Source organism: Pholis gunnellus (genome assembly GCF_910591455.1).
Source record: "Pholis gunnellus genome assembly, chromosome: 6".
Lineage (NCBI taxonomy): Eukaryota > Metazoa > Chordata > Actinopteri > Perciformes > Pholidae > Pholis > Pholis gunnellus.
Window position 1 is genome coordinate 11,236,083 of NC_136532.1, and position 27,735 is coordinate 11,263,817.

At 42.7% G+C, this 27,735-nt stretch overlaps 2 protein-coding genes across 7 annotated transcripts in view; both read left to right on the forward strand.

Moving 5' to 3' along the window:
- The first annotated feature begins 2,583 nt into the window (after window positions 1-2,583).
- trafd1 (TRAF-type zinc finger domain containing 1) lies at window positions 2,584-9,868 on the forward strand. Of its 3 annotated transcripts, none has more exons than XM_079161691.1 (12): window positions 2,584-3,140; window positions 3,465-3,513; window positions 3,609-3,744; window positions 4,244-4,297; window positions 4,401-4,836; window positions 5,003-5,308; window positions 5,383-5,447; window positions 6,674-6,934; window positions 7,241-7,379; window positions 7,941-8,160; window positions 8,307-8,364; window positions 8,766-9,868. In XM_079161691.1, exons 2-12 carry the CDS (start codon window positions 3,479-3,481, stop codon window positions 8,802-8,804), a joined length of 1,749 nt encoding a protein of 582 aa, XP_079017817.1. In that variant the 5' UTR covers window positions 2,584-3,140; window positions 3,465-3,478; the 3' UTR covers window positions 8,805-9,868. The 3 variants fall into 3 exon arrangements, with proteins under 3 accessions (XP_079017817.1, XP_079017818.1, XP_079017819.1); XM_079161692.1 differs by having other exon boundaries at window positions 2,584-2,807; XM_079161693.1 differs by having other exon boundaries at window positions 2,812-2,825.
- Window positions 9,869-10,939: 1,071 nt separating this feature from the next.
- Window positions 10,940-27,735, forward strand: part of smtnb (smoothelin b) — a 44,941-nt gene continuing 28,145 nt past the window's right edge. For all 4 annotated transcript variants that reach the window (XM_079161014.1, XM_079161016.1, XM_079161015.1 and 1 more), the window contains exons 1-5: window positions 10,940-11,268; window positions 24,493-24,650; window positions 26,107-26,185; window positions 26,275-26,353; window positions 26,926-27,005. In XM_079161014.1, coding sequence (XP_079017140.1) covers window positions 11,218-11,268; window positions 24,493-24,650; window positions 26,107-26,185; window positions 26,275-26,353; window positions 26,926-27,005 — 447 coding nt within the window. In that variant the 5' untranslated portion in view covers window positions 10,940-11,217. The remainder of the gene's footprint in view (window positions 11,269-24,492; window positions 24,651-26,106; window positions 26,186-26,274; window positions 26,354-26,925; window positions 27,006-27,735) is intronic.

A 27,735-nucleotide genomic window follows, 5' to 3' on the forward strand; every position in this document is an offset into this window, starting at 1 on the left:
TCTAATCTTTAAACTTTTTGAATTATTAAGCTTTTTGCAACTTTTTTTTTTAATGGGTTTCTATGGAGAATATTTTCAAATACTTCAAATAATTCTTCAACTTTCAAATCCTTCAACTTCGTCATACTTTCAGCTACAGACACCATTTCAACTTTAAAATACTGAGAAATTCTTAAGCTATTATTGTATGTTATAATCTTTTTGATGTCTTTTTGAACTGTCCCATTTGAACTTTTGAGTTTTTCAGTCCTTTTCTGCCTTTTATAATGGGTGTGTATTGCGCAGCTTAGAGTGCGTGATGTCACCGCTAGAGTGAAGAGCAGCTTCAGATTCTTGTGAAAAAAATATGTCTTTTGCCTTTGACTCCACAATTTTCACTCTTCATATATATTTTTTTGATCTTGAAGTAGCTAATCGTGTCGTTGTCGTACACAAGTGACTGTGGAATCCCACAGATTTACACATTTGCAGAAAATCACTTAATTGAGGAAAAACCCACTTTCTGCTCCATAGAGCTCAATATTAAATCTGACCACTCATTTCTCAAAGAAAGCAGACGGTACCAGTTTCATATATTGCGCTGGAGCTCACATTTTTAACACCACAAACATTCGGCAGAGTCTTATCTTTCTCACGGTATCCATATTTTATTGATTAGTCTCATGGTTTTGGTATAAAGGGCATATGTTCGACAGGTAGTTTTGTTGAAAATCGCTGTTCACTCTAATCTCTCACACAGGTGCTGCAATCACCATGCACCCAAGCAGACAGGTGTTTCTATGAGCTCATTAGTGATGTTTATAAACATACAGAGGCACTGAGACACACGCACACATGACTTGGAGATATGCGTGATGCTGCTCAGCCAATCAAATATGGGTATTCTGACAAGTTTCCTGATTCCAGTGAGATGTACACACACCATGACACAAGTGGGCAAGACGAGGAAAGACCTGGCAGAGCAGGACAATAGTTACTTTAGCTTTAAATGTTAAAACGGGACAATCTCCAAATGAGAAGGATTAGAGAGATAAGAGTGTCTGTCTGTCTCTGTCTGTCTCTCTCTCACACTCACTCAGTCCGTGTAACTGTCTGTCTGCCTGTCTGTTCTCCATGAACAGGCTGCTGGCACACAGGTGTTCGTGATTAAGGTAATCAGCAATGTTGATAAACACACAGACTCACAGACACATGTGCACATACACTTCTCTCTCTCTCTATCTCTCTGTGTGCGTCTCTCTCATTCAGTCATTCAGGTCTTGGATACTTTTAGAGGACCCCCCCCCCCCCCACACACACACACACACACACACACACTTATTCTAACGCTACTAATACTTCTACTACTTATAATACTTCTACTACAACTACAACTTCAACTACTACTACAACAAATATCGCTACTGCTGACATTTTTTAAGCCACAGAAACCATTCAAATATTAAAATGTTCAGCTCTTTCAGGAGAGGAGTGATATGACTTTTCATATTTGTAAGCTTTAAACTTTGAATTATTCAGCTTTTTGCAATCTTTTTTTAATTGGATATCTATGGAGAAAATCTTCAAATCCTCTTAAACTTCTTCAACTTTCAAAGCCTTCTTCTTTCTCATACTTTCAGCTACAGACACCATAGTTAAACATTTCAACTAAAAGGATTTTCAGCAGTGCAGTTTAAATGCTTTCAGGCTACAACATTTTTCAGACAATAAAAAAAGAGTATTAAAACTGAGACTGTGCTCCCAATTTAATATTTTTACTATTTATTTATAATGCCCCCTGTCATGTTTTATGATACTTTATTGTATTCAATGTTATGTTTTATTCCTTAATTTGCTTTTCTATACATCTATATAAGTATCTATTTCATTTGAAATATAATTATTAAAACAATTATTTGTTGTATTAGCACGTTTTGAACGACTGCTCAGCGGACTTCTGTTACAGCTACAAGTATAAAGCACAAATACCAACACATGCCAGCATCCTCTGGTCACGTGACCAGTTGACGCACATACGAGCTGTGCATGGGAGTTGATCTTATTAGCGATATGTACATTGGCGGCCGAAGATTATCATACTGATGTAGAATAAAGTCTACGATCTTCTTTCATCCCTGACAGCCGTCCACGCTGTATATTATATAATAGAACTGGTGACGTGTTGGCTACAAAGCATGCGCAGGGCGATCACAGGGAGCTGAAGTTAACGGACACATCGTCTTCACTTCCGGTGTAGACAGGAGGATAAAACACAACGTTACGGAGTCAAGACACATGCTTGCTGAAACGGTTGCTGCAATGTCAATGACCTATATATCAGTGACATCTTTATCACACTTGTAGAAGATTGTGTTTGTAATATCAGATATGGGGGATATAAATTAAAAGCAGGAGTGTCACCCGAGACGCTTTCACAGGCGCACGGTCCCATTCAGCCAATCAAAATTGAGCCTGGAGAGATCATGTGTGTTTTCCCCCTGGGTTAGGGCTTACAGTTAGCTTTCACCCTATGCTTTCAAGCTTAACCTCTATCATATGGACGCCCCTTACATGCCGTGAATCACCATCGTATTGCGTTTAGACTATGTGCAGTATTATAAATCGTTTTAATAGGATTTGGTTTGATTGTGCCGGTGTCAAAGGAGGTGGAATAGATGTGTACGTAGACAGCCTGAGAGGCATTACTCAGGGCTATTGTTATCAATTTGCAGCCAGAGGAAGAAGGAAATAACGATCTGCTTTCCAAGATTCCATCGGATAGTTAGCTCTCGTCTACGGGTTTATTTTTGGTAACATTTCCTACAGAGGTGATTAATTGACAAATGGTAACATCACAACGACTGTCCTCGTTTTGCGTGGACTTGGCGGCACATTATCTTCTTGTCTTGGTAGCTACGTGGTAAAGAGCGTATAAAGTTAACGTTAGTTAGGTTAGCTACATGTATGCTACGTGGTAGTTGCTAAACAGGTATTTAATGTTAAGCTACGTAGCTAGCTAAAGGCAACACGGCTAACATAGTCCAACTTTTTGCGGTCGTTTGAGATGCTCGTTGACTAACAGTTCGCGTTGACGGAGAATCTACTTATAAACCCAGGCGATCGTTGTTAGCTAACGTTAGCTACCTGCCTGGAAACACTGGGTGAGCTGTCAACCCTCTCATGAAGCTAACAACGGTGGTAGCTATCTGTCCTCTCTACGTTAGTCCTGATTATTCACAGGGACATGTTTAAATGAGTCCAGTAAACAGATGTTGGTGCAGGTTCATTTAAGTAGCTTGGACTCTAAATTCAACTTGTTGAACTAATGTTAATTGATCTCAAATTTTATAGCTCAAACATGCATATTAACGAGGTATATACAAAAAGATAACTAAAATAGAGCTAAGTTAAGTGTCACGTTCTCCTTTCATGTCAGTCAAGCTGTTTCATGTCATTAATAACTAACGGTAAACCTTTTTCCATAGGCTGCGGTTAAGTCATGGCAGATGAAAATACACAGTTCTGCGGCAATTGGTAAGTATGAATACGGTACTTTGCGCATGCAAGTGATGAGTCAACTTGATATTGCGGTGAAAACAGGTTTTAAATCATTTTCTTTAACGTTTTAGCAAACATGGCATTCCAGAGGCTAATTTTACGACCCACGAGATCCACTGCCGAAGAAACATCGCATTGTGTGACGTATGCCAGGAGCCAGTACCCCGGTCAGACCTCCAGGAGCACAAACAGCAGGAGCACACTCAGGTAAGATAACAGCCACACTGGACCCTTTAACACAATTCCTTCAAAAGATGTACGCTGTTTTTAAAGAGCAGGCCCAACACCAAAACATGGACAATGTGTGTTATCTGCATAGCCAGGACCCAGTACTCAAGAAAGCACTTAACTGCTAAGTGAACAAGTGCTTTTTGATTGTTATTTCTGGAGTAAAAGGTTTGCCTGTTATTGTGTCCATGCGGTAATGGAGCAGGACAGGAAAACACCAAACTGTGTGGAGGGAACTCATTGTGCTTTATTGCGTATTGAACAAGCAATTTTTATTTTTTGCTAAAACTACATGTATTGTCAATATCAGTTACTGATGCTGTTTGTAACACGCTAACTATAAACGGGCTAAAGCAGCCTCTGTGTCTATGGAAAATACTGCCACCTGAAATCCTCATTCCAATGATACCGGCTTTCAAGAATACAACATCGTGTGTTACTGGATTGCAACTTTAAAACATTTTCCCTTTCATTTCAGATTACATGCAAGTGTGGTTTGAAGATCGAGAAGAATCATATTGCTGTTCACCAGGTATTTCTGAAACGCCTTTCTGTTCCCCGTTTGTAACGCTAATATTCCGCCGTCTTTATTAAATCATCAAATCGCGTTTCCTCACCATCGTTGTTTCTTTCAGAGCTCTGAATGTTCTCAGCGGCTGGTCCCGTGCCAATTCTGTGAACTGGAGATTGTTTTCAGTCAGTCCAAAGAACACGAGGATTATTGCGGCACGCGCACTGAGCCCTGCGTGCACTGCAAGTGCAACATAATGCTGAGGGAACAAGCTGTGCATCCGGTCTTATGTGGAAGCCTTACACCACCCCAAGAGAGGAACAACAGTCGGACGAGTCGCAGTCCGGTAGAACCACAGCCTCCAGGGCCCTGGTTTGAGGCTCACTCCATCCGAAACCTCCTAAGAGCCCAAGAGAGAGGCCCGAAGAATAATAACATCAGTGCAGCAGAACAACAGGCCTTCCCACGGCCGTTTGATCCCAGAGAATATTACACTTCAAGGGGACCTCAAGGCCTAGGAGACTGGAAGAATACTGCCCCGAGAAATACCTTTAGCCAATGTGAGTGTATTGTGAATTATCTTGTATTAATATCCATTTAGGGGCCAAATAACACATTGCATGCTGCTAACCTTGATTGTGAATATCTTTTTCTCCCATTTCTGTATTTGTATTTGTAGTTCAAACTGTTATCTGGGATAACTATAATTTCTTTCTTCTCCTGTAGTGATGGGGCAGAGTGATTTTCCGAATAGCAGCAGCAGCAGCAGCAGCAGTGCGTGGCCACAGAGTGATCTCACACTGAATGAGGACTCATCGGGCCTGGACTACATGCTGGCTCTCAGCCTGCAGAGCGACGTAGAATCGGTGGCTGGAGGCGTAGAGGGAAACCTGTGGAGCGGTATCTGGGACCACAAGATTGGGAAGACTTCCAACACCTCTGTAAACTCTCCTCTCTCTCCGCCCAACAACAACTTCCCAAACTTCTCTACAGGCACAAGCACGAGTGCAGTCCAGGAACACGATCAAGCAGGTAAAGTGCAGAAGATTGGAACACTTTGAGGTTTTCTTTTGTCAGTTTAATGATTGAAAATGATTTTTTTACAGATACCATGCTTCCTTGTGAGTTTTGCGAAGAACTGTTTCCTGAAGAGGACCTCATTTTGCATCAGGTAAGAGATTTGATTCAAAATCAAACATATTTTATGTCCTCACCGGCTTTTGTGCTTCCAGCTGTCAGAAAACAAGGTTTTCATGTAGTGAGGGCAGTCCAGAAACTGTTAACTTCAACTAACAGTTATTTTCATTATTGATAAATCTGCTGATTATTTTTTTTTAGAGTAACTGATTAATCGTTTGTTCCATGAATCAAAGTCCACGGTGATGTCTTTAAATGTCTTGTTTTGTGAGTCCAAAACCCAACATATTCAGTTTAATACAACATTAAACAGAGAAGAGCAGGAAATCTCTTACCTTAACGATTCACTAATTATCAAAATAGTTGGTGAATATTTTTCAGTCAATCAGCGAATCTGTTAGTTGACTAATTGTTACCAATATATGCCTAAGGAAAGACAAAAATACATTATCTTTTCCTTTAGCCCGGTAACCGATAGATCCTGTTATCAATGATGCACTAACATCGTAATCTAACGCGAGTTCTCCTTTTGAAAATTCATGTCCACATTCAAGTAAAACACACACATAATGTTCGAGGTAAAACCTGCACAGCTGACGCACTCTGCTACACATCGCTGGAGAAAAGGAGGGCAGAGAGTGTTGTAATTCCAGGTCAGTGCATCATATCTGCATGCATGATGACACAGCAAAAGCGGTAAAATACAACCGGAACCTGATTGTCAGATACAACCAGCCTAACAGACTCTGCTCACTCTGCCGGAAATACTTCACTGTGATTGCAGCACCACCGTCAGTTTTTATTTGACCTTACTGTTGGACAGACCTGCTGTGACTTACTCTGTCGAGGTGCATTATGTTTTTCTTCTGAAAGCCTGTCCACAGGCTGTCTCACTTCCAATTAGAATCGTGCATTGTCAAATGATTGAGAAATACATCGGTGTATGCACAAATCTAATCAGTGTACGAGTCTCAGATCCAGTCATGCAAACAATGTTATACCGTTCTTTATCTTTGTTTTAGACGCTTAACAGGGCAGGTACCGCCTTTCCCAGTTCTCTCTCTCTCTCTCTCTCTCTCTCTCTCTCGCTCTCTCGCTCTCTCTCGCTCTCTCGCTCTCTCGCTCTCTCTCTCTCTCTCTCTCTCTCTCTCTCTCTCTCTCTCTCTCTCTCTCTCTCTCTCTCTCTCTCTCTCTCTCTCTCTCTCATGATGGTTTTCTCAGAGATTTTACCAGCTTATCTTTTCATTCTCTTTGTGTCAGACTGGATGCAGCCCGGCCTCCGCCTTTGCATCTTACAGCAAGCAGCCCTTGTCTCCACCCAAAGAGGACAGGATGGGCAGGAACGCTTCAGGGCTGATGCACAACATCCCTGACACGCTCGCTTCAAACATCCCCACTTTCCCCCGGTCGATGTCCCCGGCCTCCTACAGTCCTCCAGCCAGTCCTCTAGAGGGCGACGTGGTCATTCCATGTGAGTTCTGTGGCGTCGCTCTGGAGGAGGCTGTGGTCTTTCACCATCAGGTATGTCAATAATCAAGTCAAACAGCCTCTAAAACTATTGGAATGTCACAAGTTAAGTACTTTATTTAGTTTGCCTTGAGGAAAGGAAATTATTCTGACCTGTTGTAGAAATGCTTAAAAATGTGACACTCCTATTTTAATTAAACTTAATTCAAGTATGTCTTCAATAGAGATTTCCAGGTTAAGACCTGAAAAACCAATAAGTAGAAATCACTTCTTAACTTGCTCATGAATGTTGAACATCAAACAAATAGACAGATCTGTAATTGCCTAATGGCCAATTTAATGCGTGTTCTTTATATCTAGGACAAGTGTGATATGCGACCTCAGGCTGCCCACCCGCTGAATAATCTAACAAAAGCATCTGTCAAAAAACCACTGAGCCCAACCAAAGATGCCTTTGGTCAGATGACTTCAGATTTTCAAATGAGAATTAATCCCCAAGGTATTGTATGGAATCTATTTTGAATATTACAAAAACTTGTACAAATGTATGTTTATATTTTGGGGTTTTTAAGAAAACATATTTACATGCTTTAATGTTAAAAAAAACATTATAAAGAAATGACATTATTTTTCTCATACTGTTTGTCTGAATATATTCAACGTCTGAAACACTTCATCTTAGCGCCTGTCTCTTTAAGCCCTCCTCCAGAAGTTTTGATTGGCTGCTGAGAAAGGCTTTGCTTGGCCTAAGATATTCAGTACTCGGTATATTCTAATGAGCCTGCGTGTGACAAAAGAAGGGGAGCCAAACCTGAATGGCTTGTTGAATCACATGTTTTCTGATCAAGGCAGCCAACAACACAAAACTAACTAGGTTGTGTTTTTTCACAGTTTGTCGGTTGGTAGGCACTCCAGATACACAAATATAGATGCACAAGCACTTAAAAAACAAAACAAAAAAAGAAGATATGTCCCCTTTAAAACAAACTCTGTACATTTGTGTTTGATTACACACATTGTGTGTGTGTGTGTGTGTGTGTGTGTCCTGTTCCACATATAGTCGACTTCTCGGATGTGAACTTTGGATGCGACAGAGAGACCCCACCAGGACTAAACCAAATGGATTGGCAGAGAGGTTACATTGGACTACCAAGTCAAAGGAAGACGTCCAACTGCGATGCTTCTGTGAAAAACCGACCTCAGCAGCAGAGCATGGAGGCAGAGGGAGCTCATTCATCGTTCTGTGACTCTGACAAGTCTGCCTCTACGTCTCTACAGGGGTAAAAGCAATCATCAAGCTGATGGAGACTCGTTTTTTTAAAATTTTCATTTCAACCACTTTAGCTCCACTATGATTTGTGCTTTTTTTTGTAAATATGGTGGAGAATGTTATTAATATTCAGATTTGAATGTGTTTGTCCACCAGAGTACATCTACCAGAAAATAAAGACGGCAGAGGGAACAGAAGAAATTCATTGACAAAGGTAAACCTCAAGTTTCTTAAAAACAAAACATTCTGTAGAGGTGACGCTACCTTCACTACACATCATACAGGCTAGACTCCTGCTTTCTTTAATTTGTCCTCGTTTGTAACGGTAGTTTATACTGTGGAAGAAACACAAGGGTATGTAAAATGTATTCATACATTTACATGAGAAATGGAACAATATTACTGTAATGTAAGTGGACGTGCTGCTGCCGGGTCATTTAAGGGTTTGTATTAGAGAAAGTTATCATTTCTGTAACATTGTAGAGGCTTTATATATTGATACTTTCTATATTTATACTTTAATATTTAAAGTATCACAGTGTAAAGTCTGCTTAATTGTGCATTTTCCCCTTTTTAAGGCCACTCAACACCTTTTTGTATTTTTTCCGTTTGCAGTTGCCCAAGAAGCAGAATGAAGAGCAGCAGGAAGAGTGAGAGCATGTGGAGAAATACAGAAACCAAATCTCCCACTCGGCTTTCATTTATCTCCTTGCACACTCTTGAAAACAAAACGTATACCTATCTGATAAGTGCCTGTGAGTTAGTTATCTTCAGTTTATATTTTAATGAGTTTTACTATTATAGTCTATGTAAGTCATTTGGTTTATTAATGCATATTCTGCTTTATTTCAAGTCTTTTTTTTTTTTCTTCCAAATCTTTGTATGTGTAACATCCAACCTTAAAAGATAAATTATAAAATTAATTTTGTTTACGTTGAATTTGATTTTTTTTCTTTTTCTTTTACTGTACACGTGGTGTCATGGCTCATTTAGGAACATGGAGAACATCAGACACGTGACTTTGTCGCTGTGCATTTGTCTAACTAACCAAGAACGTGTTGTTTTCACCCTGTTCAGGGTCTTTCAGTGTTCCTGTTGCTTTCTGAATCTTTCTGTAATCTGAAGCACTTTGATAGATTATTTTGTGAAAAAAGGGCTTTGAGGAACAGATTTGATCAATTTATGCATCTTTGACCACGAAGAAAGAAAAAAAACCCTGTATAATTGAACATTTGTCTTTTTATACTGTTGAACATCTGTCTTTAATACTCTTCAGTAATATTTAGATTTTTTTTTTAATCATACCTGTAGAACTATATATATGTGGTGTTAAGATGAGGTGGCTTTTGAAGCTGTGTCTCCTGTCCAATCTTCTTTGAAGTAGTATGAAACATGTTGTGTGCTGCACCTCCGTATAGGATTTAAGATTGATACGATGTATGTTGTGTGTAACATAGGGTCCACTTCAGCAATACATATACGATAGGCAACCCTGTGCCACAGATGGTTGAGAGCTTTTAACCGAAGACAATGTCAGAGCGGTTTCCTGATTAACGTCTGATAATCAACTATTGAGGAGCAAATAATCAGTGAAATCGCCTGCTGTGGTGTTTGGTCTGACTTGAGGCTCTCACGCCGCATGGATGACTATTCCTGTTTCAGAACAACTGTCTTGATGCTCTTTGTCTTGTGTGGCTATTAAATGTTTAATGAGGAGATCCATGGCTCCAGCTTGTATTCTGTCTGTGTTGTGTCATACCTTTTTTATACATCAAGCTCACCTCAGTTTACCGGCCACGATACCAACTCTCTGCATAGAAGAACGGCTGAAAAATCTTTTATAAACTTCATATTGTGGTGCCCCGGATGAGCAGGAGGAGCTTTGACAACAATGCTGTTTTCAGATGTAGAAATGGGCACTTTTTCAGTCATGCTAGGATCAAGCATATGTGTGTTGTGTTATTACAACTTAAAATGACCGAATTGCAAGAAGATTGGAAGAAAGCTGAGTCTTAAAGCTCTGGTAGCGTGTGAAAAATAGCCGACATATTTATTGTTATTAAGGGATTTTTGTGGCCAATAAGTAGGTGTTACCTGAGAAAGGGAACTATAGAAATACAATTAACATCATGCATCAATGCAGTTGCCTTTGAGTTAGTAAGTCTTTGGGAATCATTTTGAATACTTTTAGGACAATAAAACAAACAGTATTTAGTATTCCTCCGTCAGCAGTTTATTCCTGGCCTCATGGATTTGAAACAGAATTTAGACCGTCATATAAGGAAGTAAAATGCTATTGCGTTGTTTACCAGGTTCAACATTTCCTTAATGTTTTCTCTGACGTTTCCTGGAAAGAATCTGGTATTAATCATCGGGGAAATTAGAGACCTTTTCAGACTGTTACTTAGTTGTGTTTAGTTTATAAGCAGTGGTTCATTTCCAGAGGAATTTCCTTGAAACAAATGCTGTATTACAAAAACATGCCACTAACAGTGAAAACTACTATATAGAGAGGTAACTACGGAATGTAAATACACTGAATGGCTATTGCGGAAAAAATGTCAAACAGTGTGTACTTTTATTAAAATGTTAAGAATTATAAATCATGTGTTTCCACCCGTTGGACTTTAGTGGCACTAATCACCTCCCATACACGGTCGCTGTTTCGCGTCTCCCCACAGAGAGCGGCGCGCTTTGAATGAGCGCCGGGAGAAGCCGGCGACAGAGAGGGGCGGGCTTACACCTTTCAGTGGGAATCCTCTTTTCAAAAAAAAAAAAGATGCCAACGTCCCCCCTGTGAGTGCGTGCGGGCCAGTTTCTGCTTTCACGACGACTCAAGAGCCGAGAACAGAGCACCGAGTTAATGCTCTCCGTAAGCGGGACGCGGGTCTACTTTCGTTGAAGGACATTTCTGATCGTTATCTGCGCTGAAGTTTGAGACACATTCCAGACAACAGAAAGCAGCAGCGAGTCGTGCAGGTGGTAGAGAGCACACGTTGACAGACCACATCAAGACTCGCCATCCAGAACCGTCTCGTTTCACCTGCGCGCGACCAGGAAGATCAACATGTCCGTGGAGAGATACTCGGCGCTGGATGAGTCCTCTCTCCGAGCCTTGGTGAGTCGATGAGCGGAGATGCTCTGCAGGGAAGTTGCTGCTCATGGAAGTGGACCAGTGTGGGGACACTGCTACCTGAGATTAAGAGATTAATAGAGCACTCAGGGATGTAACGCCGTTAAGCATTATCCACCCTAATACTTCGCATAGATCATATGAAGTGGTGTCAGGCTGGTTATTCCTTTATAAGGAGCATGGATTTATTATAATGATAGTTGTCACGAGGGCAAGCCCACATGTTTAACCATAATAGTATTTGTCAATCTCCCTCCTTTTGATTTAATTGTGTTCAGTTATGATAATCCTGACAGGTGGTGTGCACACATAAAGGGCTTTTTGTTGTGTGATAACTGGTTTAATGAGGTCACCTTGGGTTTAGGGTATTCTAACAGGCATTTAGAATAATAAGCAGATTAATGAGAACAATTGTCAGTTGCAGATGTAATTGAGTGCGTCTGACTGTAAGAAGTCAGTTGAGTGGTGAGTTTCAGTGTGTTACTGCTTGTTGATGTGAAACCACAACTTGATTCATCGATGAGTTCAATTGCCAACAATTATGATAATCCCTTAACGGTCTTTCTTTATCTACATCATTTTAAATTTAAAATCTCTAGTTTCTGGACTATGGATTAATCTAAAAATTAATGACAGATTGATCCATGAAGAAAACAGTAGTGGTAGACGGAACTGACTCCAGTAAACCTTGATTTAGGATGACACATATCAGACGTATCTCCATGACAAAATAGTGTCAGAAAGTCATGTTCATGTCACTTGCAGGTGATTCACAACCATATATTACGTCTTGAGCATTAGTCTAGACAGTCTGCCAAGTAAGTGTGAGCAGCAAATCAGTATTGATGAGGTAAAGAGAAAGGCAAAAGACTTCCTGCTTCACAGCCGCATTAGTCATCGTGTCCTAACTATTTCCTGAGGCAGAGGAAGGTGAGACATCAGTCTGTCTGATATCTATCATGACACCTGTAACACAGACACATTTACAAGGCCGCATGAGTCAGTTCAGACATAGTTACACTGGTCTGAATCACAGTTACACATACGCAACAGCTGAAACATGTGTCCTTTTAGTATGGTTTTTCATTCATGACTGCTACAAATATATAATAACCAGGAAGTTTGTGACATTAAAGTGAAATACAGTGGTGTTGTTGACCATATGTAAGATTATATTACAACTGTCTGATTTTAACTTGTTATTCTTCCCAAGACTGTGTACTTTAAGAACAGACCATCTCAGAAAAACATTTTGATTTCTGTTCTGATAGTTCAGTAAACCTGTCAAGAAAAGGCTGTTGACTTTGGAACAAGGCGGGGTATAAACGTCGTGTTTTATTCAATCATTATTTCCCCAAAGTCTGGAAATAGTCTGGCCAAGAGCTTCTTTCTCATAAATCACTTAAAGTCCAGACTTTTATCCCCAGTGACATACAGGAGTATATGAGGGAAATAATATTGTCCTTCAGCAGAATGATTTACTCTCAACTAGAGTATTGGTTGCTTTGATCATACGTTTATGAGTTTATTCATAGAGGAGCAAAGCAGGAAAGCTGAAATGAATATAAAGGACTCAAAATGGTCTCTACACGTTTTGGAAGTGGAAAGAATGAGGACATCTCAAGCTGGCTAATATGTGTTTGTTGTAGTTTTATATTTAAGCGAGTAGAGCTTCAGGTTTTCTTTAGGTGTATGTGATTCAGAGGGTTTCCCTGAACCGGCTTTTTATCTCAGTCATATTGTATTTCAGATGAAATAACCAGAAATAAATCTAGCTTTGTCTGAATCTTCTTGTGTGGCCTTATGCGCTACGGGAGCTCGTTGTAAAAACACAGGCATTGTCTCAGAAAGCTGCAGCAGCAGAAAAGAAACCGCGCATACATGCAGACGGGTTCATCTTCAGGTGACGCTGACAGTCGACCCATAACTGAGCTGGATCTCTCCTCAGCTCTGGAGTCATGGAGCTGAGCGTCTCTCCTCCCTCACACGTGACTGACACTCCAGCTACAAGGTCACTGAGATCCCACATTTTCACTGATGATGGTTGCGGTGACTCGAGTGTCAGAGTTTTCCACAGCGAACTCAAAGGAAGCAAACTCTGATTAAACTTGCTACTCGGAGGAGAAGTTCATACGGGGATGTGATGGAATTTAAATTCAGCTCCACCACGGAGACATAAATAGAGCCTTTTGTGTTTTTTTTCATTCAATCTAAAACCCCATTCTGTGGTGTTTTTATATTCATTCATTGTTGAGGAGTTTGTAATTTAAGAATAGCTTTTTTTCATGACGCCAGTAAAAGATGACGGACACTCAGAGATGCCCAGGCTTAATTAAAGCTGGGTGGAGGAGCTTCTATGAAACAACAGTTGGATAACGCGCACAAACTGCAGGCCTGTGTTGAACTTAATGAGCTAAACAGTCAGAAGGTCATATGGCGGCCTCTCTAACTCCAGTAATCCCTTCTCTACACTTCTATTCAAACCCCGGCTGCCTTTTTTATATTGCTCATTTAATCCCCTCCATGGCAACCAGGAAAAGCATTTTTCTTTTCTCTCGGCCGCCACGATTATTTAAATATCAACAGAAATAATCAGTTGGTGTCCCAGTTTCTTTCGGAGAGGATGTTTGCTGCGGGTCATCTGTCTGAATGCTACTTAAGATCTGTGGACACAAAAAGACAAGAGCTGCTGAGGCCGGTCGGAGGAAAAGCTCTTTCCAACCAAACCACTCCAACCGCTGCCTCTTAAAAATAGATGTGATCAGCTGATTACCAGCTCGGTAGGCGGTGATTATCAGGTGTTACAGCCCTGTATGTGTGTGGCAATAGTTTCCTGTGTGCATGTGACAGACCTGCAGGTGTCTGTTGTTTGTGGCACCTGTGCACCTGCCCACTTAGCAAAGAGTAAGGTTTGACTTTAAGCATCTGTGAGCCACACCATGATGTTCCCTCTAATTATCTCAAACGCTTCTAACTGCACCGTGTCACTGGAAGAATGCAGGAAAAGCTCTCAAATGTCAATATATGCATGAAATGTCTTTTACAGTTTGTGATCCTTCTAATGCTCAAGTCTGCTTTTTTTCTTCTTTTTTTTTTTTATTGACGTGACCGCAGGAGATTTTCCCGTCAGTGGCGCCTGCTGGGCTGATTTCACATGCTGGATGTCTCGCATATGATTTGTAACTAGTCTTGCCAGCGCTGTGAGCGTCCTATTTCCCTGGTGAGCAAGAGGCTTTCACACATGTTTAAAAAAAGGGCAGCTTCTCTCTGTGGCCCGGCCCCTGTGATACATTGGACCCCTGGGCCTTCGTTTTATGGCTCTCTGGACCCTTTGTGCGTTGACAAGGGCTCAGCGGTTACAGTCGGAGAGGAAGAATGGGTTTGTTTTGTGGACCCTCAGGACCCCGGGGACATGGTCCAAAATGTCAGACTCATCATCATGAACAAATAAATCGCAAAAATGATGGTGCATTATAGAACTGTTGTCTGGGACACATTCCAATATATATTAGCTTTTTAAAGTTGTCACTTACACTTGAGGCAAATGTTATCAGGGGCCGTATTTGTTTGAAAATGTCTTCTGTCTTCATTTTTTTAACTGGCAACTATTATGATAATCAAATTTTTTTTTTGAAGTCAAAAATTCCAAATCTTTGCTGACTTGTCAAATGGTAAGATTTGTGTTTTGGACGGTATGTCAGACAAAACATTTTAATACATTATCTTGGCTATACGTAACATTTCAAGAGAGAGATGTAAATAGTAGAAGCAGGATTGGGCAAGACTTAACCTGAGTCTCGGTAACTATCATGAAAAGGTTTTTTTGTGTCTTCAAAGAGGCTGCCGAGATACAAGCTGTTGCATGCAACAGATCTTCCTTTGATAACAGCTCCCCCGTTCTTTGCTCCTCACGAAAATAAAAAGAGTCTGAAGACTTTTATGCTCCTGAGCATTTAAAACTACAAGCACAGCCATCACGGTGCACACCTGTTTGTTTCTTCTTCTTCTGCTGAGCCTGTTTGAAAGTTTGAAAGGTGTCAGCGAGGAGGCAATGAAGATTGAGCTGCGAACAGTTCCCCATGCAGACAAACTTTTCCTTCTAAACCGACACAGTCCAAGTTATCTACACTGCTGCATTGTTGTCTATCGCGACAACAAGTGCAGTAGACTTCCAGCCTTCAGACTTCAGCCTCTGACAGTCAATATCCAAATACACAGCCAGGCTGCAGGGAGATAAGGAGTCACTTGTTTGTTTGATAAAGCAGGAAACTTCTGTTTTCTGGATACTGCTATAAATAGCCGTCCGCTTTGGCTCTGAAGAGATGAGAAAAGACAAGCAGGGGACTTTGTGCTGATGTGCAAATGAAAGTCTATTCTTGGTCTTTGGCCTTTAAAGTACTTTGTTGCTCTGGAACAATAATTCTGAGTAAGTGGAGCACACGTTCAGACGTTACTCCACGTTTACAGTTCAGCCTGTCGTATTTCCTCATGAAGGAGGATACTGAGTTGTTTTGTCATATTTGAATGATACTTTGGAAACATAAGCTGGCGTTTGAATATGAGGAGCAGTGTTTCATTAATGAACAGGCACTACTTTGTCTTTTTATAAAAGAATAACGTGGCAGTTAACACACCTCACAGTGGTCGATACGGACTGTGTCAGCGCTGTAATGTGCTTTACATTCTTACAGTGAGTGGTTTGTGACCGTGACTGTTTCGAGGTGTAAACCATGCATGCTACTGCTTGTGCTCCTTGTCTATGAATTAACCAGTTCACATTGAAAATATCATAACCAATTTTGGTTGAACAAATGTGCAAACACCCCTTCTGGCCAATGAGATGCCCAATTCTCTGAGGTTTTCTGGGAATTAATCTCTGGCAATCAAAGATGTTGTGCATTAAAAAGAGGACCACTTACAAAGGTAGCGCCCCCTACAGGCCGCTCACTATCATTTTAATGTGCTCCAAAATTATGCAGCGATTACCTTTGCTAGCTTGCAATCTGTCGATCCGTGGAATAGCGTGAAACCAGCGTGTGAATCTGTAAAAACACTGCTCCATAGTGCACCTTTTTAAAGTAGTCCAAATGCAGTCAGTGATGAGATTATTGAGCCTGACGGAGGGAGCAAACGGCAGAACCAACCTGTGGTTACTGACGGAGGCCAAAGAGTCGCAGCTCGACAAATTGGAGCAATTTTTGTAAGCATCAGATATGAGACGGACTCTGCTGTCAGAGCTGCTCTGGTGTTTTCGTCTGTGTGGGAAGTAAGTTATCCAGCAGAGAGGGTTTCTATCACTGAGCTCCATCTGTCTGGATCATCATTATGCCAAATGGAAAAGGTCTGGATAAGGGATTGAAGGTGGTCTCCTTCACCACCACCAGGTGTCTCTGGCTAGAGTTTAAATGCTTAAGGCTCCCAGAGTTTTGTTTTTGTGATAAATAGTCTCACAAGCTGCTGTTTGGACTGTTTTCCAGGTGTTTTAGACTCTGAAGAAACACTTTTCAGATGTGTACAATCTACTCGATGGCTGCTGTTTCGGTGGTCTCCATGCTTTATCTATAATGTCCCGATACGAGCAGACGTTCTCACTCATCAAACTGTAGAGGATTTAAAGATCAAAACTGACGATATGTGTGTCTGATGTGTGCAGAATGTTTGTCTCTTTAAACTGAAACTAGCTTAATGTCCACTTTAGATGAATTAGTTACAGAGATGCTAGTAAAACTCCTTTAATGTTCAGCACCCATTTGCTTTGCCCAAAACACAGAGTCTCACTTGTAAGGGGCCATGAGTACGGTAGAGTTTCAGCACTCGTTGGCTTTACATTGGAATAAAGCTGTGGCTCTGTTTTATAGAGAGAGAAAAAAAACACGCATACAGGAAACTGCAAGCGGCTCTCTGCAGGATCAGAAATGTTTGGGTCTTTTTTGCCAAGTCACATCCTGAATTAAAGTAGTAAAAAGAGATGCATGTATCACATTTCACAAGCTTAGGAAAGGTTGGTACTTGTTACATGAAAGAGAAAAGGGAGAGAAATTGTAGAAACGCTGTAGTTTGTCTTCTCTAAATTGGTTCCCTCAGGAAAGAGCCATTTCCTGAGATCTACTAGAATCAGCGGATGTTGATGTTTTGCTTTCCAAACCACTGTTGTTAATGTTGTGGCATACTTGCGATAATAACAGCTGATCTGTTCAATTTTGTTTGGTTTTGTCTGTTTGTCACACACCCGTTGTTTTAGGTACTGTGCAGAGTCGGCATGGCGGGCTCTCGTGGATCTATTAGAACAAACTGTTTGTGTTCTGCAGCCTCCCAAAGTGCTCTAACCGCCCGCTCTGTTTCCTCTTGTAAGACATCCCTCTCTTCTCCTGGCTCTTTCCTCATTAAACCAAAAGAGCCGGTGATGTCCCATGTTTGGGGAAGATTCATCATGCTGTAGATCCTGCCGCGACCTGGGTCCGCTCACAGGACGAGGCCAGCTGAAGTGCAGGATCCAACGCAGTCTCTGTTATCTCTCTATTTATGACGGCTCCTTCCTGCTGAAATCTGTCAAACTGTCTCAGATCTTCTGCTTATGACCACGAGGTACTAACAAGCCGTGGACAGCTCCCTCTCTCTGTGGGTTTCCTATGACAAGGTATGATGAGTATGTTGAACAAAGAAGCTGTGAAGAAAAGAGCCATCCCGCTTTGGGGGAGAAATTGGTACCAGAAGCAATGCACCAATTGCAAAAACAAACGTACATAACACTGTCCAACAAACTCAACATTTGACCCAAGATCAGAGTGAATTGCCCACGAACTTTGCTCAGGAATGGTCACTGCGTAGGGTTTCAGATTGTACTGTTCTGGCAGTTTGTATCAGAATAATGAGACATCTTTTTTGCCTACGTTGGCCGATATGAAACCCTTTCACTGAGGACAGCTCCCAAATGTGGGACACAGTTGTCCCGACCCGGTCCTGCCCCGGATCCCTCTCTGTGACCGGACCTGCAGCTCTGAGGCGAGACGCATTCTCAGTACGTGTGGAGCAGACAGCTTGACATGAGCCAAAACAGGGAGACCAGAGATCGAGCCCATTTGAAATGCCTTCTACTGTGGACGATTACCAGATCGAGTAGTTGGATAAGCAGCAATGCTATAAGTTTGGACATTGCTTTGAAGTCCTCAGAACTTTGAGAGGTCAACATTTTGCAGTTGATCGCGTGTGTGCTTATTAATCCATCAGCGCGTGGGGTCCACTGCACTAATGTAAGACTCTACTATGGGCATGAGTCCGTAACACGTGTGAGTCCAGATCTGTCTTCGGTGCTTCATTACAGTCGTACAGAACATAGTTGATGCCTGGACCCCCCCTCTGGCCCACATGCATTCCTCCATGCGTCCGTTCTTTATGCCTGCTACCTCATGTGTAAAGGGGAGACACTTTTCCCAGGTCTGTCCTACCATCCGGTTATTAATGAAGGTTGAGCCTTCCCACACGTGGAGCTGCACTCACAAAGAGCACATTGCCACATGTGCAGTCATCTCTCTTCCTCCCGGGCTTGTATATATTTCACAGGTACTCCCTCTTTTTCTGAGAGACAATGAAGGCTCAGTGTGCACTGTAGCACAACGAGTTTCAACCTTGAATCTGATTCGGTTCTTTGTTCATTTTTCAGCAGAGGTGACTGAAACTCTCTCTTCCAGGAGTCTCATGCCTTGCAGGGCTCTCATGTGTCCTTCTTATATTTCCATTTTTGAGTGGGTGTGGTGTGTCGCCCTACTGTATGCGTGCATTGTTTTCGAGGCGGTTATAGCAGGGTTGGGCAATTATTTTTCTCAAGGGGCCACATGAGAATCAGGGACTGTGGTGGAGGGCCGGACCAATAGACTGAACTCAATCCTGCTCTATAGGATTCCACCTCTTTATAAAAAGCAGTAAATTGTTTGGTTTTGATAAGCTGTGAGTGGTAAGAGTAAATATTAGGATAAGTGGTGGAAGTGGATATAAACTTTATTCATCCCCAGGGGGAATTAGTTTGTAGCAGCAGCAATTTACAGAGTAAAATAAAATATGACATATGGAAATGCACAATATATACAGTACAATAAAGTAACAGAGCAGTAAGTACTGTACATAAGTACAAATTCAAGGTGCTTTACTTGAGTATTTCCACAACTTTGTACTTCCACTCCACTACATCTCAGAGGGAAATATTGTACTTTTTACTCCACTTCATTTGTCTCGCAGCTTTAGTTACTTTGCACATTATAATTTTTCAAACCCTTCCTAACTACCCAAACTGAACAACAGAGTATAAAGGAGTTAAAATAAGCTCCAACTAAAACATCTGCAGCAGAAATAATGATCCAAACAATATCCATATGTAATATCCATTTATAATAGTAAAACACTGGCAGGGTTGACTGACATGTTTCTGCAAAATTTGTACTTTTATCTCTATTTGTAATCCAATCACCTCATTTTCAGTGTTTCCGTCCAGTGCGAGACATCTAGTCTGTGTTGGGCTTCAATGAGGAGATTCCAGGGTGATAAAAATATTTTTGAACTTTCTCACACTCTTGGTCTTTCTCGATTTGTTTATCTGTGTCTCAGTGTTTGTACCAGTCTGGCTTCCTCCGTGGCAGCTGGCAATCCACTTCAGCTACCAGGAGTGTCCCGCGTGTCCTTATAAGGGCAAACCCACTTGTGGGCTTGACACAAGTACGTTTAAAGCACTGATCCGATCTGCTGCCTGGCTGCACTCTAACCTTCTGGCTGCTCTGGAAATTATTACTGTAGCCCTCATTTTTCATGCACAAACACACAGTAACCCCTAACCTCTCTCTCATACACATGCACGTGATCTCTCACACGCCTGCAGAAAGTATACATGCCCCTTTGTGTCAGGGAGTTTTTCTCGACACGTCATAGTTCACAAAGTAGAAAGTGTTGAGCACAAAAACAGCATTTGAGCCGCATGCACACCCACTGGGAGTCAAAAGGTCGGGTCTCGGCCTGAGGGGTCGTTGTGCTCTCAGACAGGGCTGGTTGTGTGTGGGAGGGTGAAGGTAGACGTTGTCCACACACCAGCCTGTGATGTTTGACCTGACTCTGGAAACACAACACAACCGGAGAGACGCGCATAGCATGTTGGGCTGGCTATTTGAAATGTGCGATTCTCGCGTCGCAAGTGAATTTTAGTATTTATACCATAATGATACCTTTTTTCGTCACCTTTCTTTCAGGTATATTTGCATGTTTTCCTACAACATGCAGAAGAAATACAGTCTGAAATTATAGCAATAAAGGTAAAATTATGATTTTAATCCAAAAATGTATGTAGTAAATAAACAGGAAATCTGACCAGGCTCTCAACAAAAAGTATACCCATCCCTAAATAGTATTTAAATTAACACGTGCTACCATTCAGCCCTGAGACAATCCCATGTTTCAGTATCTATGGATACATGTTCTCATAAATGAAAGGGGGTGTAATTAAGGCAAATCTGAACTTGTACAGCGTTTTCTTTCTATTTGCACTGTAATTTAACCGAGTGGTCTTTTCACTTCCACAGGTTTAATGTAATCCCGCTTCAGTGCTGCACCCACAGGTAGTTGTTACAACGTGTGCATTTAGCTCCGCTATGGACAGCAGAGCCATGAATAGCAGCACAGTATATTTTAACTACCTATGGAACCTTGACTTCTTGCCATATTTTACCACTTCTGAGGCTGTTTCCATGTGTGGCACAATAAATTAAACCGACCGCACAAACTTCAAAATCCTATTTGAATCCGAGTCTTTTTCATGTGTAGCAGATGAGTTCAGAGGGTGTTGCTGTCCTCGGGAGTGTGTCGCCAGCTGGTCGGGATTACTGCTAAACCATGAGCTCTGTAATTGGATGTGATTGATTGAGTTGCGTCACTCGGAGGTCTTTGGATGGAGGTTTGAGGTTTTGACTCCATAGAAAGTTGCTGCTCGGCAGGAAGTGACTCAAAGTGACCAACGGTGCAGCACAAGCCTTAGCAGGCCTGCTTGTGAAACATTGAAACATTTCTTATATCTTACCAAATAAGGTAATACATTTTCTGGTTTATATCGGTGAGTAAAAAAAAGAGTTGGGAAGACTCATCCGTAAGCGTTGCCTTGAAGAGGTCGGCCCCAGTTTCTCCAGGGTTGTCTCCTCTCCTCACCTCCTCCCTCCTGTTTGTCCTCCCACATTGTACATCGGATGACTCCTCCAAAACCCACAGGTGTGACTGCAGCTTCCTCTGACACAGTGATGGGTCCTCGGTTCGTACAGCAGACCAGACTGTAACGTTTGGTGCAGACAGCTCGGCGACGTCTCGAAGAAAAGCTTTCTGTCTCGGTGTAACGGCTGCTCCCTGGGTCACAGCGCGGTTGTTTTGAGCCACAGTGACAGTTGGTCTGTGGTTTGGTTTGAAAAATGCCTTTGGGGAACGGTCAGTGGTGTGAGGTGCCTTCACTGTGTAACTGTTGTTGTTGTTATTGTTGCCTCTCCACTCCCACTGACTGGAGGTTTTGTCAAACGCGAGAGTGTGTGTGTGTGTGTGTGTGTTTCCGTCTCTGTTACTTTAACGGTCACTCTGTTTTCTTTGGCAGGCTCCCAGGTTTAAGGTGTGTTTTATTTGCTCGGGTTACGCCCAGTCATCACCTTCCTGTGCGGGGAAGTTATTGGTCGACCTTTCAAACACATGAAGGAAAAGTCAGTTACAGCTGCTGGATCTGTGCCAGTGGAATTGAGTGTACAAATGTTGCAACCAATCCAAACTGACTAGACATGCAGCCGTCTGTGCTCTGATTGGTCCATTTAAAAGGTAAAAGTCAAAGTGCTGACGTGCACATGTAGGGTTTGTTTTTCATCGACCCGTTTCGTCACATCATGATTATAATTCCCCGCTCTGTGCTTGTATTTCAATTCAAGATTACAGTAACTGATGTGGGCAGTTCTGCAGTCTATCACATGCTCTGAGTTCAGGAGTTATGTGAGTTTTGCTTGATGTTTACACTGACATGCACGGAACAAAGTCCAAAAGTGCAGCCTGTCTTGAAATGCTAAGCAGAAGTTATTGTTTTAGAGTAGAGGCCAAGGCATGAGCCTGTTCTGGTTATAGCTCAATAATGAATAAATAAATCAGTCAGTCAGAAAACTTGGCTGCGCACTGGCTGTATAATCGCATCACGAAATTCATTCAGCACTAAGCTTGACAGTGTGGTAACAGACTGCTCCCTCGAGTGTTTGTTTAGTGTGTGTGTGTGTGTGTGTGGCATGTGAGAGAGACACTGGGCAATGATAGAAATGAGCAAGTGTGTTCTCGTTTCCTCTCCGAGTTGTTGTATCATCTCTCCGCTGGTTCAGACACAAACCCAGTTCCTGATCGTCACGTTTCGCTACCACCTCTTTCCTTGTGAGTCAGCAGGAATGTGAGGAATGACCTTTCCCACCCAGCATGCATCTGCCCTTTTTTAGGCATAGCCGAGTCCAGCTTCTCTTTCCTTTTTGCTCTTTATCACTTTGTCGTCCTTTCTCCCCGTTCGCAGCTTTACTTTCCCCTCTTATTCTTCTCCTCCTTCCTCATCGCTTTCTGTCAGCTCAGCACTTTACATTCTCACAAATTACAGTACATAGGAGAGCCCCTCTGAGCTAGTGCAGCTCGGGCTGCATATTTTGTCAAACCACAGTGAGACCTCAAAACCACCAGCCCTCTTCTCCCCCCCCCCCTCCTCCTCCCGCCCCTCTTCCTCCTCCAGGCCCAGCAGCGGGGGGGAGGCACATTTACACATCAACCCCCTTCTCAACCCACCAGGGTGCAAGGCTTAGCTTAACAACCACATCCAGCTCCCTCTAGTAGAAGCCAGTTGGCATCCAAAGGTCTGTGTCTTTACTCTGCGGGCTTTAACTGGTGCAGCAGGAAGCCTTAAAGTGTGTGTTTGTGCGTGACGTGTATCAGAAAAGGCTGCCAGAGGAGCAGGAGCTGCTCATCTCTGCATGTGTTGACAGGTATCCCGCTGTTGAGATCTGTCTCTCATTTGACAGGAGAGGGCTCCCTCTACCCTCCCAGGCTCACGGCTGTCGCTGACATGAAAGCATCAATGGCCCTGACTGGTGTGTCTGTCCGCAGGCGTGTCTTACCACCTTAATTACTCCTCTTTTGCTTGAAAAAACAAACCTTTTTCGAACTAATAGCCGCTCGGAGCGATGAAACGGCTCAGTGAGTGTTTTTAAGTGAGCCACTTCAACATCCGAGACTCTGGGGCCTCCTGCAGCCCGGGCTACTGTTCAACCGAGATAAATTACAGCCTGAGAAGAAGACACCTGGTCAATGAGCCGAACGCACTTCTTTCTCATAGCCGAGCGCCAGCTGTTGCCGAGCCTGTTTCTCATCGTCTGCTGCTGCTCGCTCACGAGGCTCGTGTCTTTTCACATTAGTGGAGTCGGGTCACTTGTCATCACCAATCGATCAGCCGTTCATCGGCCCCCGCTGACCCTGTAACTCCCTACCACACATTTAAAACCAAGCCAGGGCCGTTTAGTCTAATGCTGTCTGGATGTCCCACACCTGACCGATACTTACTGTGCGTTTGTTACCCGTCACCTGTGACTCTGGTTAGGCTGCCGTCAATAGCGAAGACGAATAGTGTGCAGCCATGCTGAGCAGCTTTAATTTCATATCGGCACACTGACATGCTCGCAATTTCATTGCAATCCGTCCAGTAGTTGTTATATTTCAGTCAACCACCAGACCAACATTTCTACCGTTAGAGCCAAGCTGCTACCACAGTACTCCGACTGGACATCTGTGTGTTAGGGCTTCACTGGCTCACTGTCGGCTCCCTCTTGTAAACAAATAGGTTATTGTCCTTGTTTGACAGCGTTAATTACAGAGACCTAGAGACGGACAGAAGTTGGAGCTACGACTCTACGCTATGAGCCCTACAGTTCTGCTTATTCGCCGCCCTGTACTTACTCTAACAACAAGCCCGCGTTGTGCTGCTGAAGCAGTGGATCCTTGTATAACTGTGTGGCCGTGTCCTGACCATGCTCCTGTGGTGTGTACGCTACTCGCTCATAGATGCGATGTAAGAGCGACAAGTGTCTAATCTTTGCAAACCCAAATATTTGGCGTCCTGCTGTGTTGGCACACGTTCCACACTTGTCTTCATGCCCTCTTTGTGTTTGTCTTTGCATGTTGCACATGCAGCTGGATGGAACCGTGGATCTGGACGAGAGGCGCCTCATCCGTTCAGCCATCCGGGAGTTGAGGAGCAGAGAGATCGAGGACATGGAGGCCGCTCTGGCCAGCAAGAGATTTCGGCCCACACGCCTCAAACAGCAGGAGGACAAGGAGAACCAGCACAGGTAAGATCACACGCACGCACACACATGCACACAGAGAGCTGTCCTAATGACAAACTACACCAGTCCAGGTGTGTGTGTGTGTGTGTGGGAATGCTGAGAAAACACTCACAAAACCCAGATGGAGCGTTCCTCAACTCCTGTGGGAAAAGAGAAACAGCTGGAAAAGTCAATTCAGGAAATCATAGGGGACAGAAGAAACTGCAACCACAATACATTTTACATTTTACATTGTGTATGCACATTTCACAAAGTACTTTCACATAAAAAAAATGTGTCCTTCTGTCACATTACCCCACATGAGAGTCAAATTGAAGTAGTTCTCCTCAGCTCATTTGTTTGTCCTTATTAATTTACTGGAGTGTTTCTCCACTTCAGTAACACACCATTCCCAGCTCGTGTCATTCAGCCGAGGAATGTGGACAAACTGAGAACTCCGCTCTAAAGACACCTTGGCCATCTTGTCAATAAATACTATTTTTGCTTGCAAACTGAATGAGAAACGGGACAAACAGGCTTAAATATTGAAGAAGATCATCTTGCTGTTACTGTAAACATTGTGGCCTATAAGTCTTCATCAAACCTCACTTTCATTAAAAATGTTAAAGATATTAAAATATTTTAGTGGTGATTTATGTCATTTGAGTGATCAATGCAGTTTTTTTTCCCGACAAACTTCACAAAAATCAATTTGAAGCTTTAACGGTCTGAACGTCGTTTTTCTCCGTGTGGATGAGATGAGCTCTGCAGGTCAGGATGCACTAAGTCTTGTAACAGGTGTTAATGAATGACTGGTGATGTCTGGACTGGAGCACAACAAAAGATGTAACACTATTGGATGTGAAGAGGATGCTCAACCTTCTGCTGTCGTTCTCTGTCACTGAATCCTATTAAGACCGGCGGCCGGTCCGAATCATTTCCACTCACTGCCGCTCTCAGAAGACTTAGATTACAATAATAAAGCCTCACTGAAGCGGCTAGAGAAAGCATTACCTACTGTAGCGCACATGTTAAGACACACACACACACACACACACAAAACACATATGAAAGTTGCAATTATCCCGCGCCTCTCAGTGGTGGAATGTGAAATATTCCACACATCCTTTTAATACCACCGACTGGAGGAAAGCGCAGATAATGGGAGAACTGGAGGAGGGTATGAGTAATAGAAACCAGCATAAAAGTGAGCAGTGAAATGGAGAAATATGCGGCTGAGATGAGGGGAGGATGCGAGCAGCCTTTTTATAGGCGCTGTGTGTCATTGCTGTCCGATCTGTTATGCCAGAGTATCACTTTTTCCACGCTCGACTTGGGAGCGTTTCCTCTGATGGGTTTTCTCTCAGCCAAGAAAACTGTGGGTTATCATGGCGTTGTCTTCTGAGAGGCCTCAGAATAGAGTCAGTGAAGCCCACAATTTTGTATTTGTATATTCTAAGTCTCTCTCTCTCTCTCTCAGGTCTGAATACAACGACAACTTGGACGTCCTGTCACGAGAACTGCAATCAATCCAGGACATCGATGAGCTCACGAAAATGGTGAGTATATTAACGGGCAAGAAAACAAATGATGGTGACTCTGCATGCTTGTCCTGTTCGAAACTGAGATTTTGTGCCTTTGTGTAAAGCTCCGTGCCGCCAGCGAGTACGAGGAGAGGAAGATGATCAGAGCCGCCATCCGACAAGTCCGAGATGAACAGCAGCAAGGTGAGTCCGGCTGTTTGGTAAAATGTTGTCGTGCTGTGTCTGTTAAATATAATGCCACATGAAAGATACATCTTTTAACGGAGTAGATTAAAGTGTGAAGGTGGTGCTGTAAAGATCTAGTTGAAGGTAAAAGGGAATTTAAAGGTCCACAATTGTCTAATCCATCAGTCCTTAAGGGGTATTTATTTGTATTTGTATTAGAACACTGTCAGCCAAAATCAAAAAAACAATGATGATGTGATAGTCTGCTTCAGTCTTGATGTAAATGCATGAATACAGTGGCAGAGATAGCGCGCTGTCTGTGTTCGCCATGGTTACTGTGGCAGATGTACCTATGATGCTCGATCAGATAGTGGATTCCTGTCATTCCTTAGCGCTGTCTGGCTTGTGTGAGGCCCCTGTCACTGAAACACGATGAAGCCGCCTCCTCCTATGGGGCCACGTCAGGACACCTCAGATAATCTTGTCTGATCTGTTTTCTCTTCTCCTAATTTCAGAAATGACCAGATGTTTGACATCAGATGGGATAATGAGTCACCTGCTTTATTCTAACTGTCGTACCGTGTTTTTAGGGACTGTGGAGCGGGGTAAAGCTCCGGGTCGCTGCCTTGAGCCTGAGAGTGTGGAGCCCCAGAGCATCGCGGGAACTGAGGTGAGAACAGACGAGTTCATGGAGCAATGTTGATGGATTTCATGTCACTGCATTACCCTGATCTCGTCTGAACGCCACATGAACAGCTGATGGGTAACTGTCTCTAATCTAATCCTCACTCCTGTCAGCTTCCATTTGCAAAAATGAACCGAGCACAGACTCATTTGTGGTTGCTGAGTTCGTTTGCATGGCAGCAGTGACCACTGAGGTTTCTCTGCTGCCACAATGAAGAATGCAGCAAACAACAACAAGAGTTGTGGCTGGAGTCACACACTGTCATGAACGTGGCTGCACTACACGCAAGAAACACATGCTTTGGCTGCCACGGAGCAAAGAATGTGCTATTGTTTTCTACATCCTCAGTCAGATTTCTTTATGAGGAGAAAGATAGAATTGACTTTGAGCCTGGTGTTTACAGAAGGCAGTGAATAGTTTTTGACAGGGACGGTCTCGCAGACGCTGTCGTTTGGCCCACATCTATCTGTACAGCGTTTAACACCGTGAGACAACAAAGCACACTGACATAGACATTTTAGAGCGACGGAGACGAAAGGTCTAAAACCCAGACGTCTCTCTCAGCCCTCTGGTGGATGATAACGGACTGTGTCCTCAGAGTTGAACTAAGCTTTTATCATTTTCAGCGTTGTTGTTATCAACATTGTGGTTTTCTGAAGCCAAGATGATGAGAAGACATGAGGCTTAACTGTTTGAGAGAGTCTGCCAGGAGCCA

What these genes read in the sequence shown, in the direction of transcription:
- trafd1 (XM_079161691.1), top strand. Translation starts at nt 3,479, where the DNA reads ATGGCAGATGAAAATACACAGTTCTGCGGCAATTG. An exon ending in AACAGCAGGAGCACACTCAG is followed by an intron (nt 3,745 to 4,243) that starts GTAAGATAACAG and finishes CTTTCATTTCAG; the next exon opens with ATTACATGCAAGTGTGGTTT. An exon ending in GAAGAAATTCATTGACAAAG is followed by an intron (nt 8,365 to 8,765) that starts GTAAACCTCAAG and finishes TTCCGTTTGCAG; the next exon opens with TTGCCCAAGAAGCAGAATGA.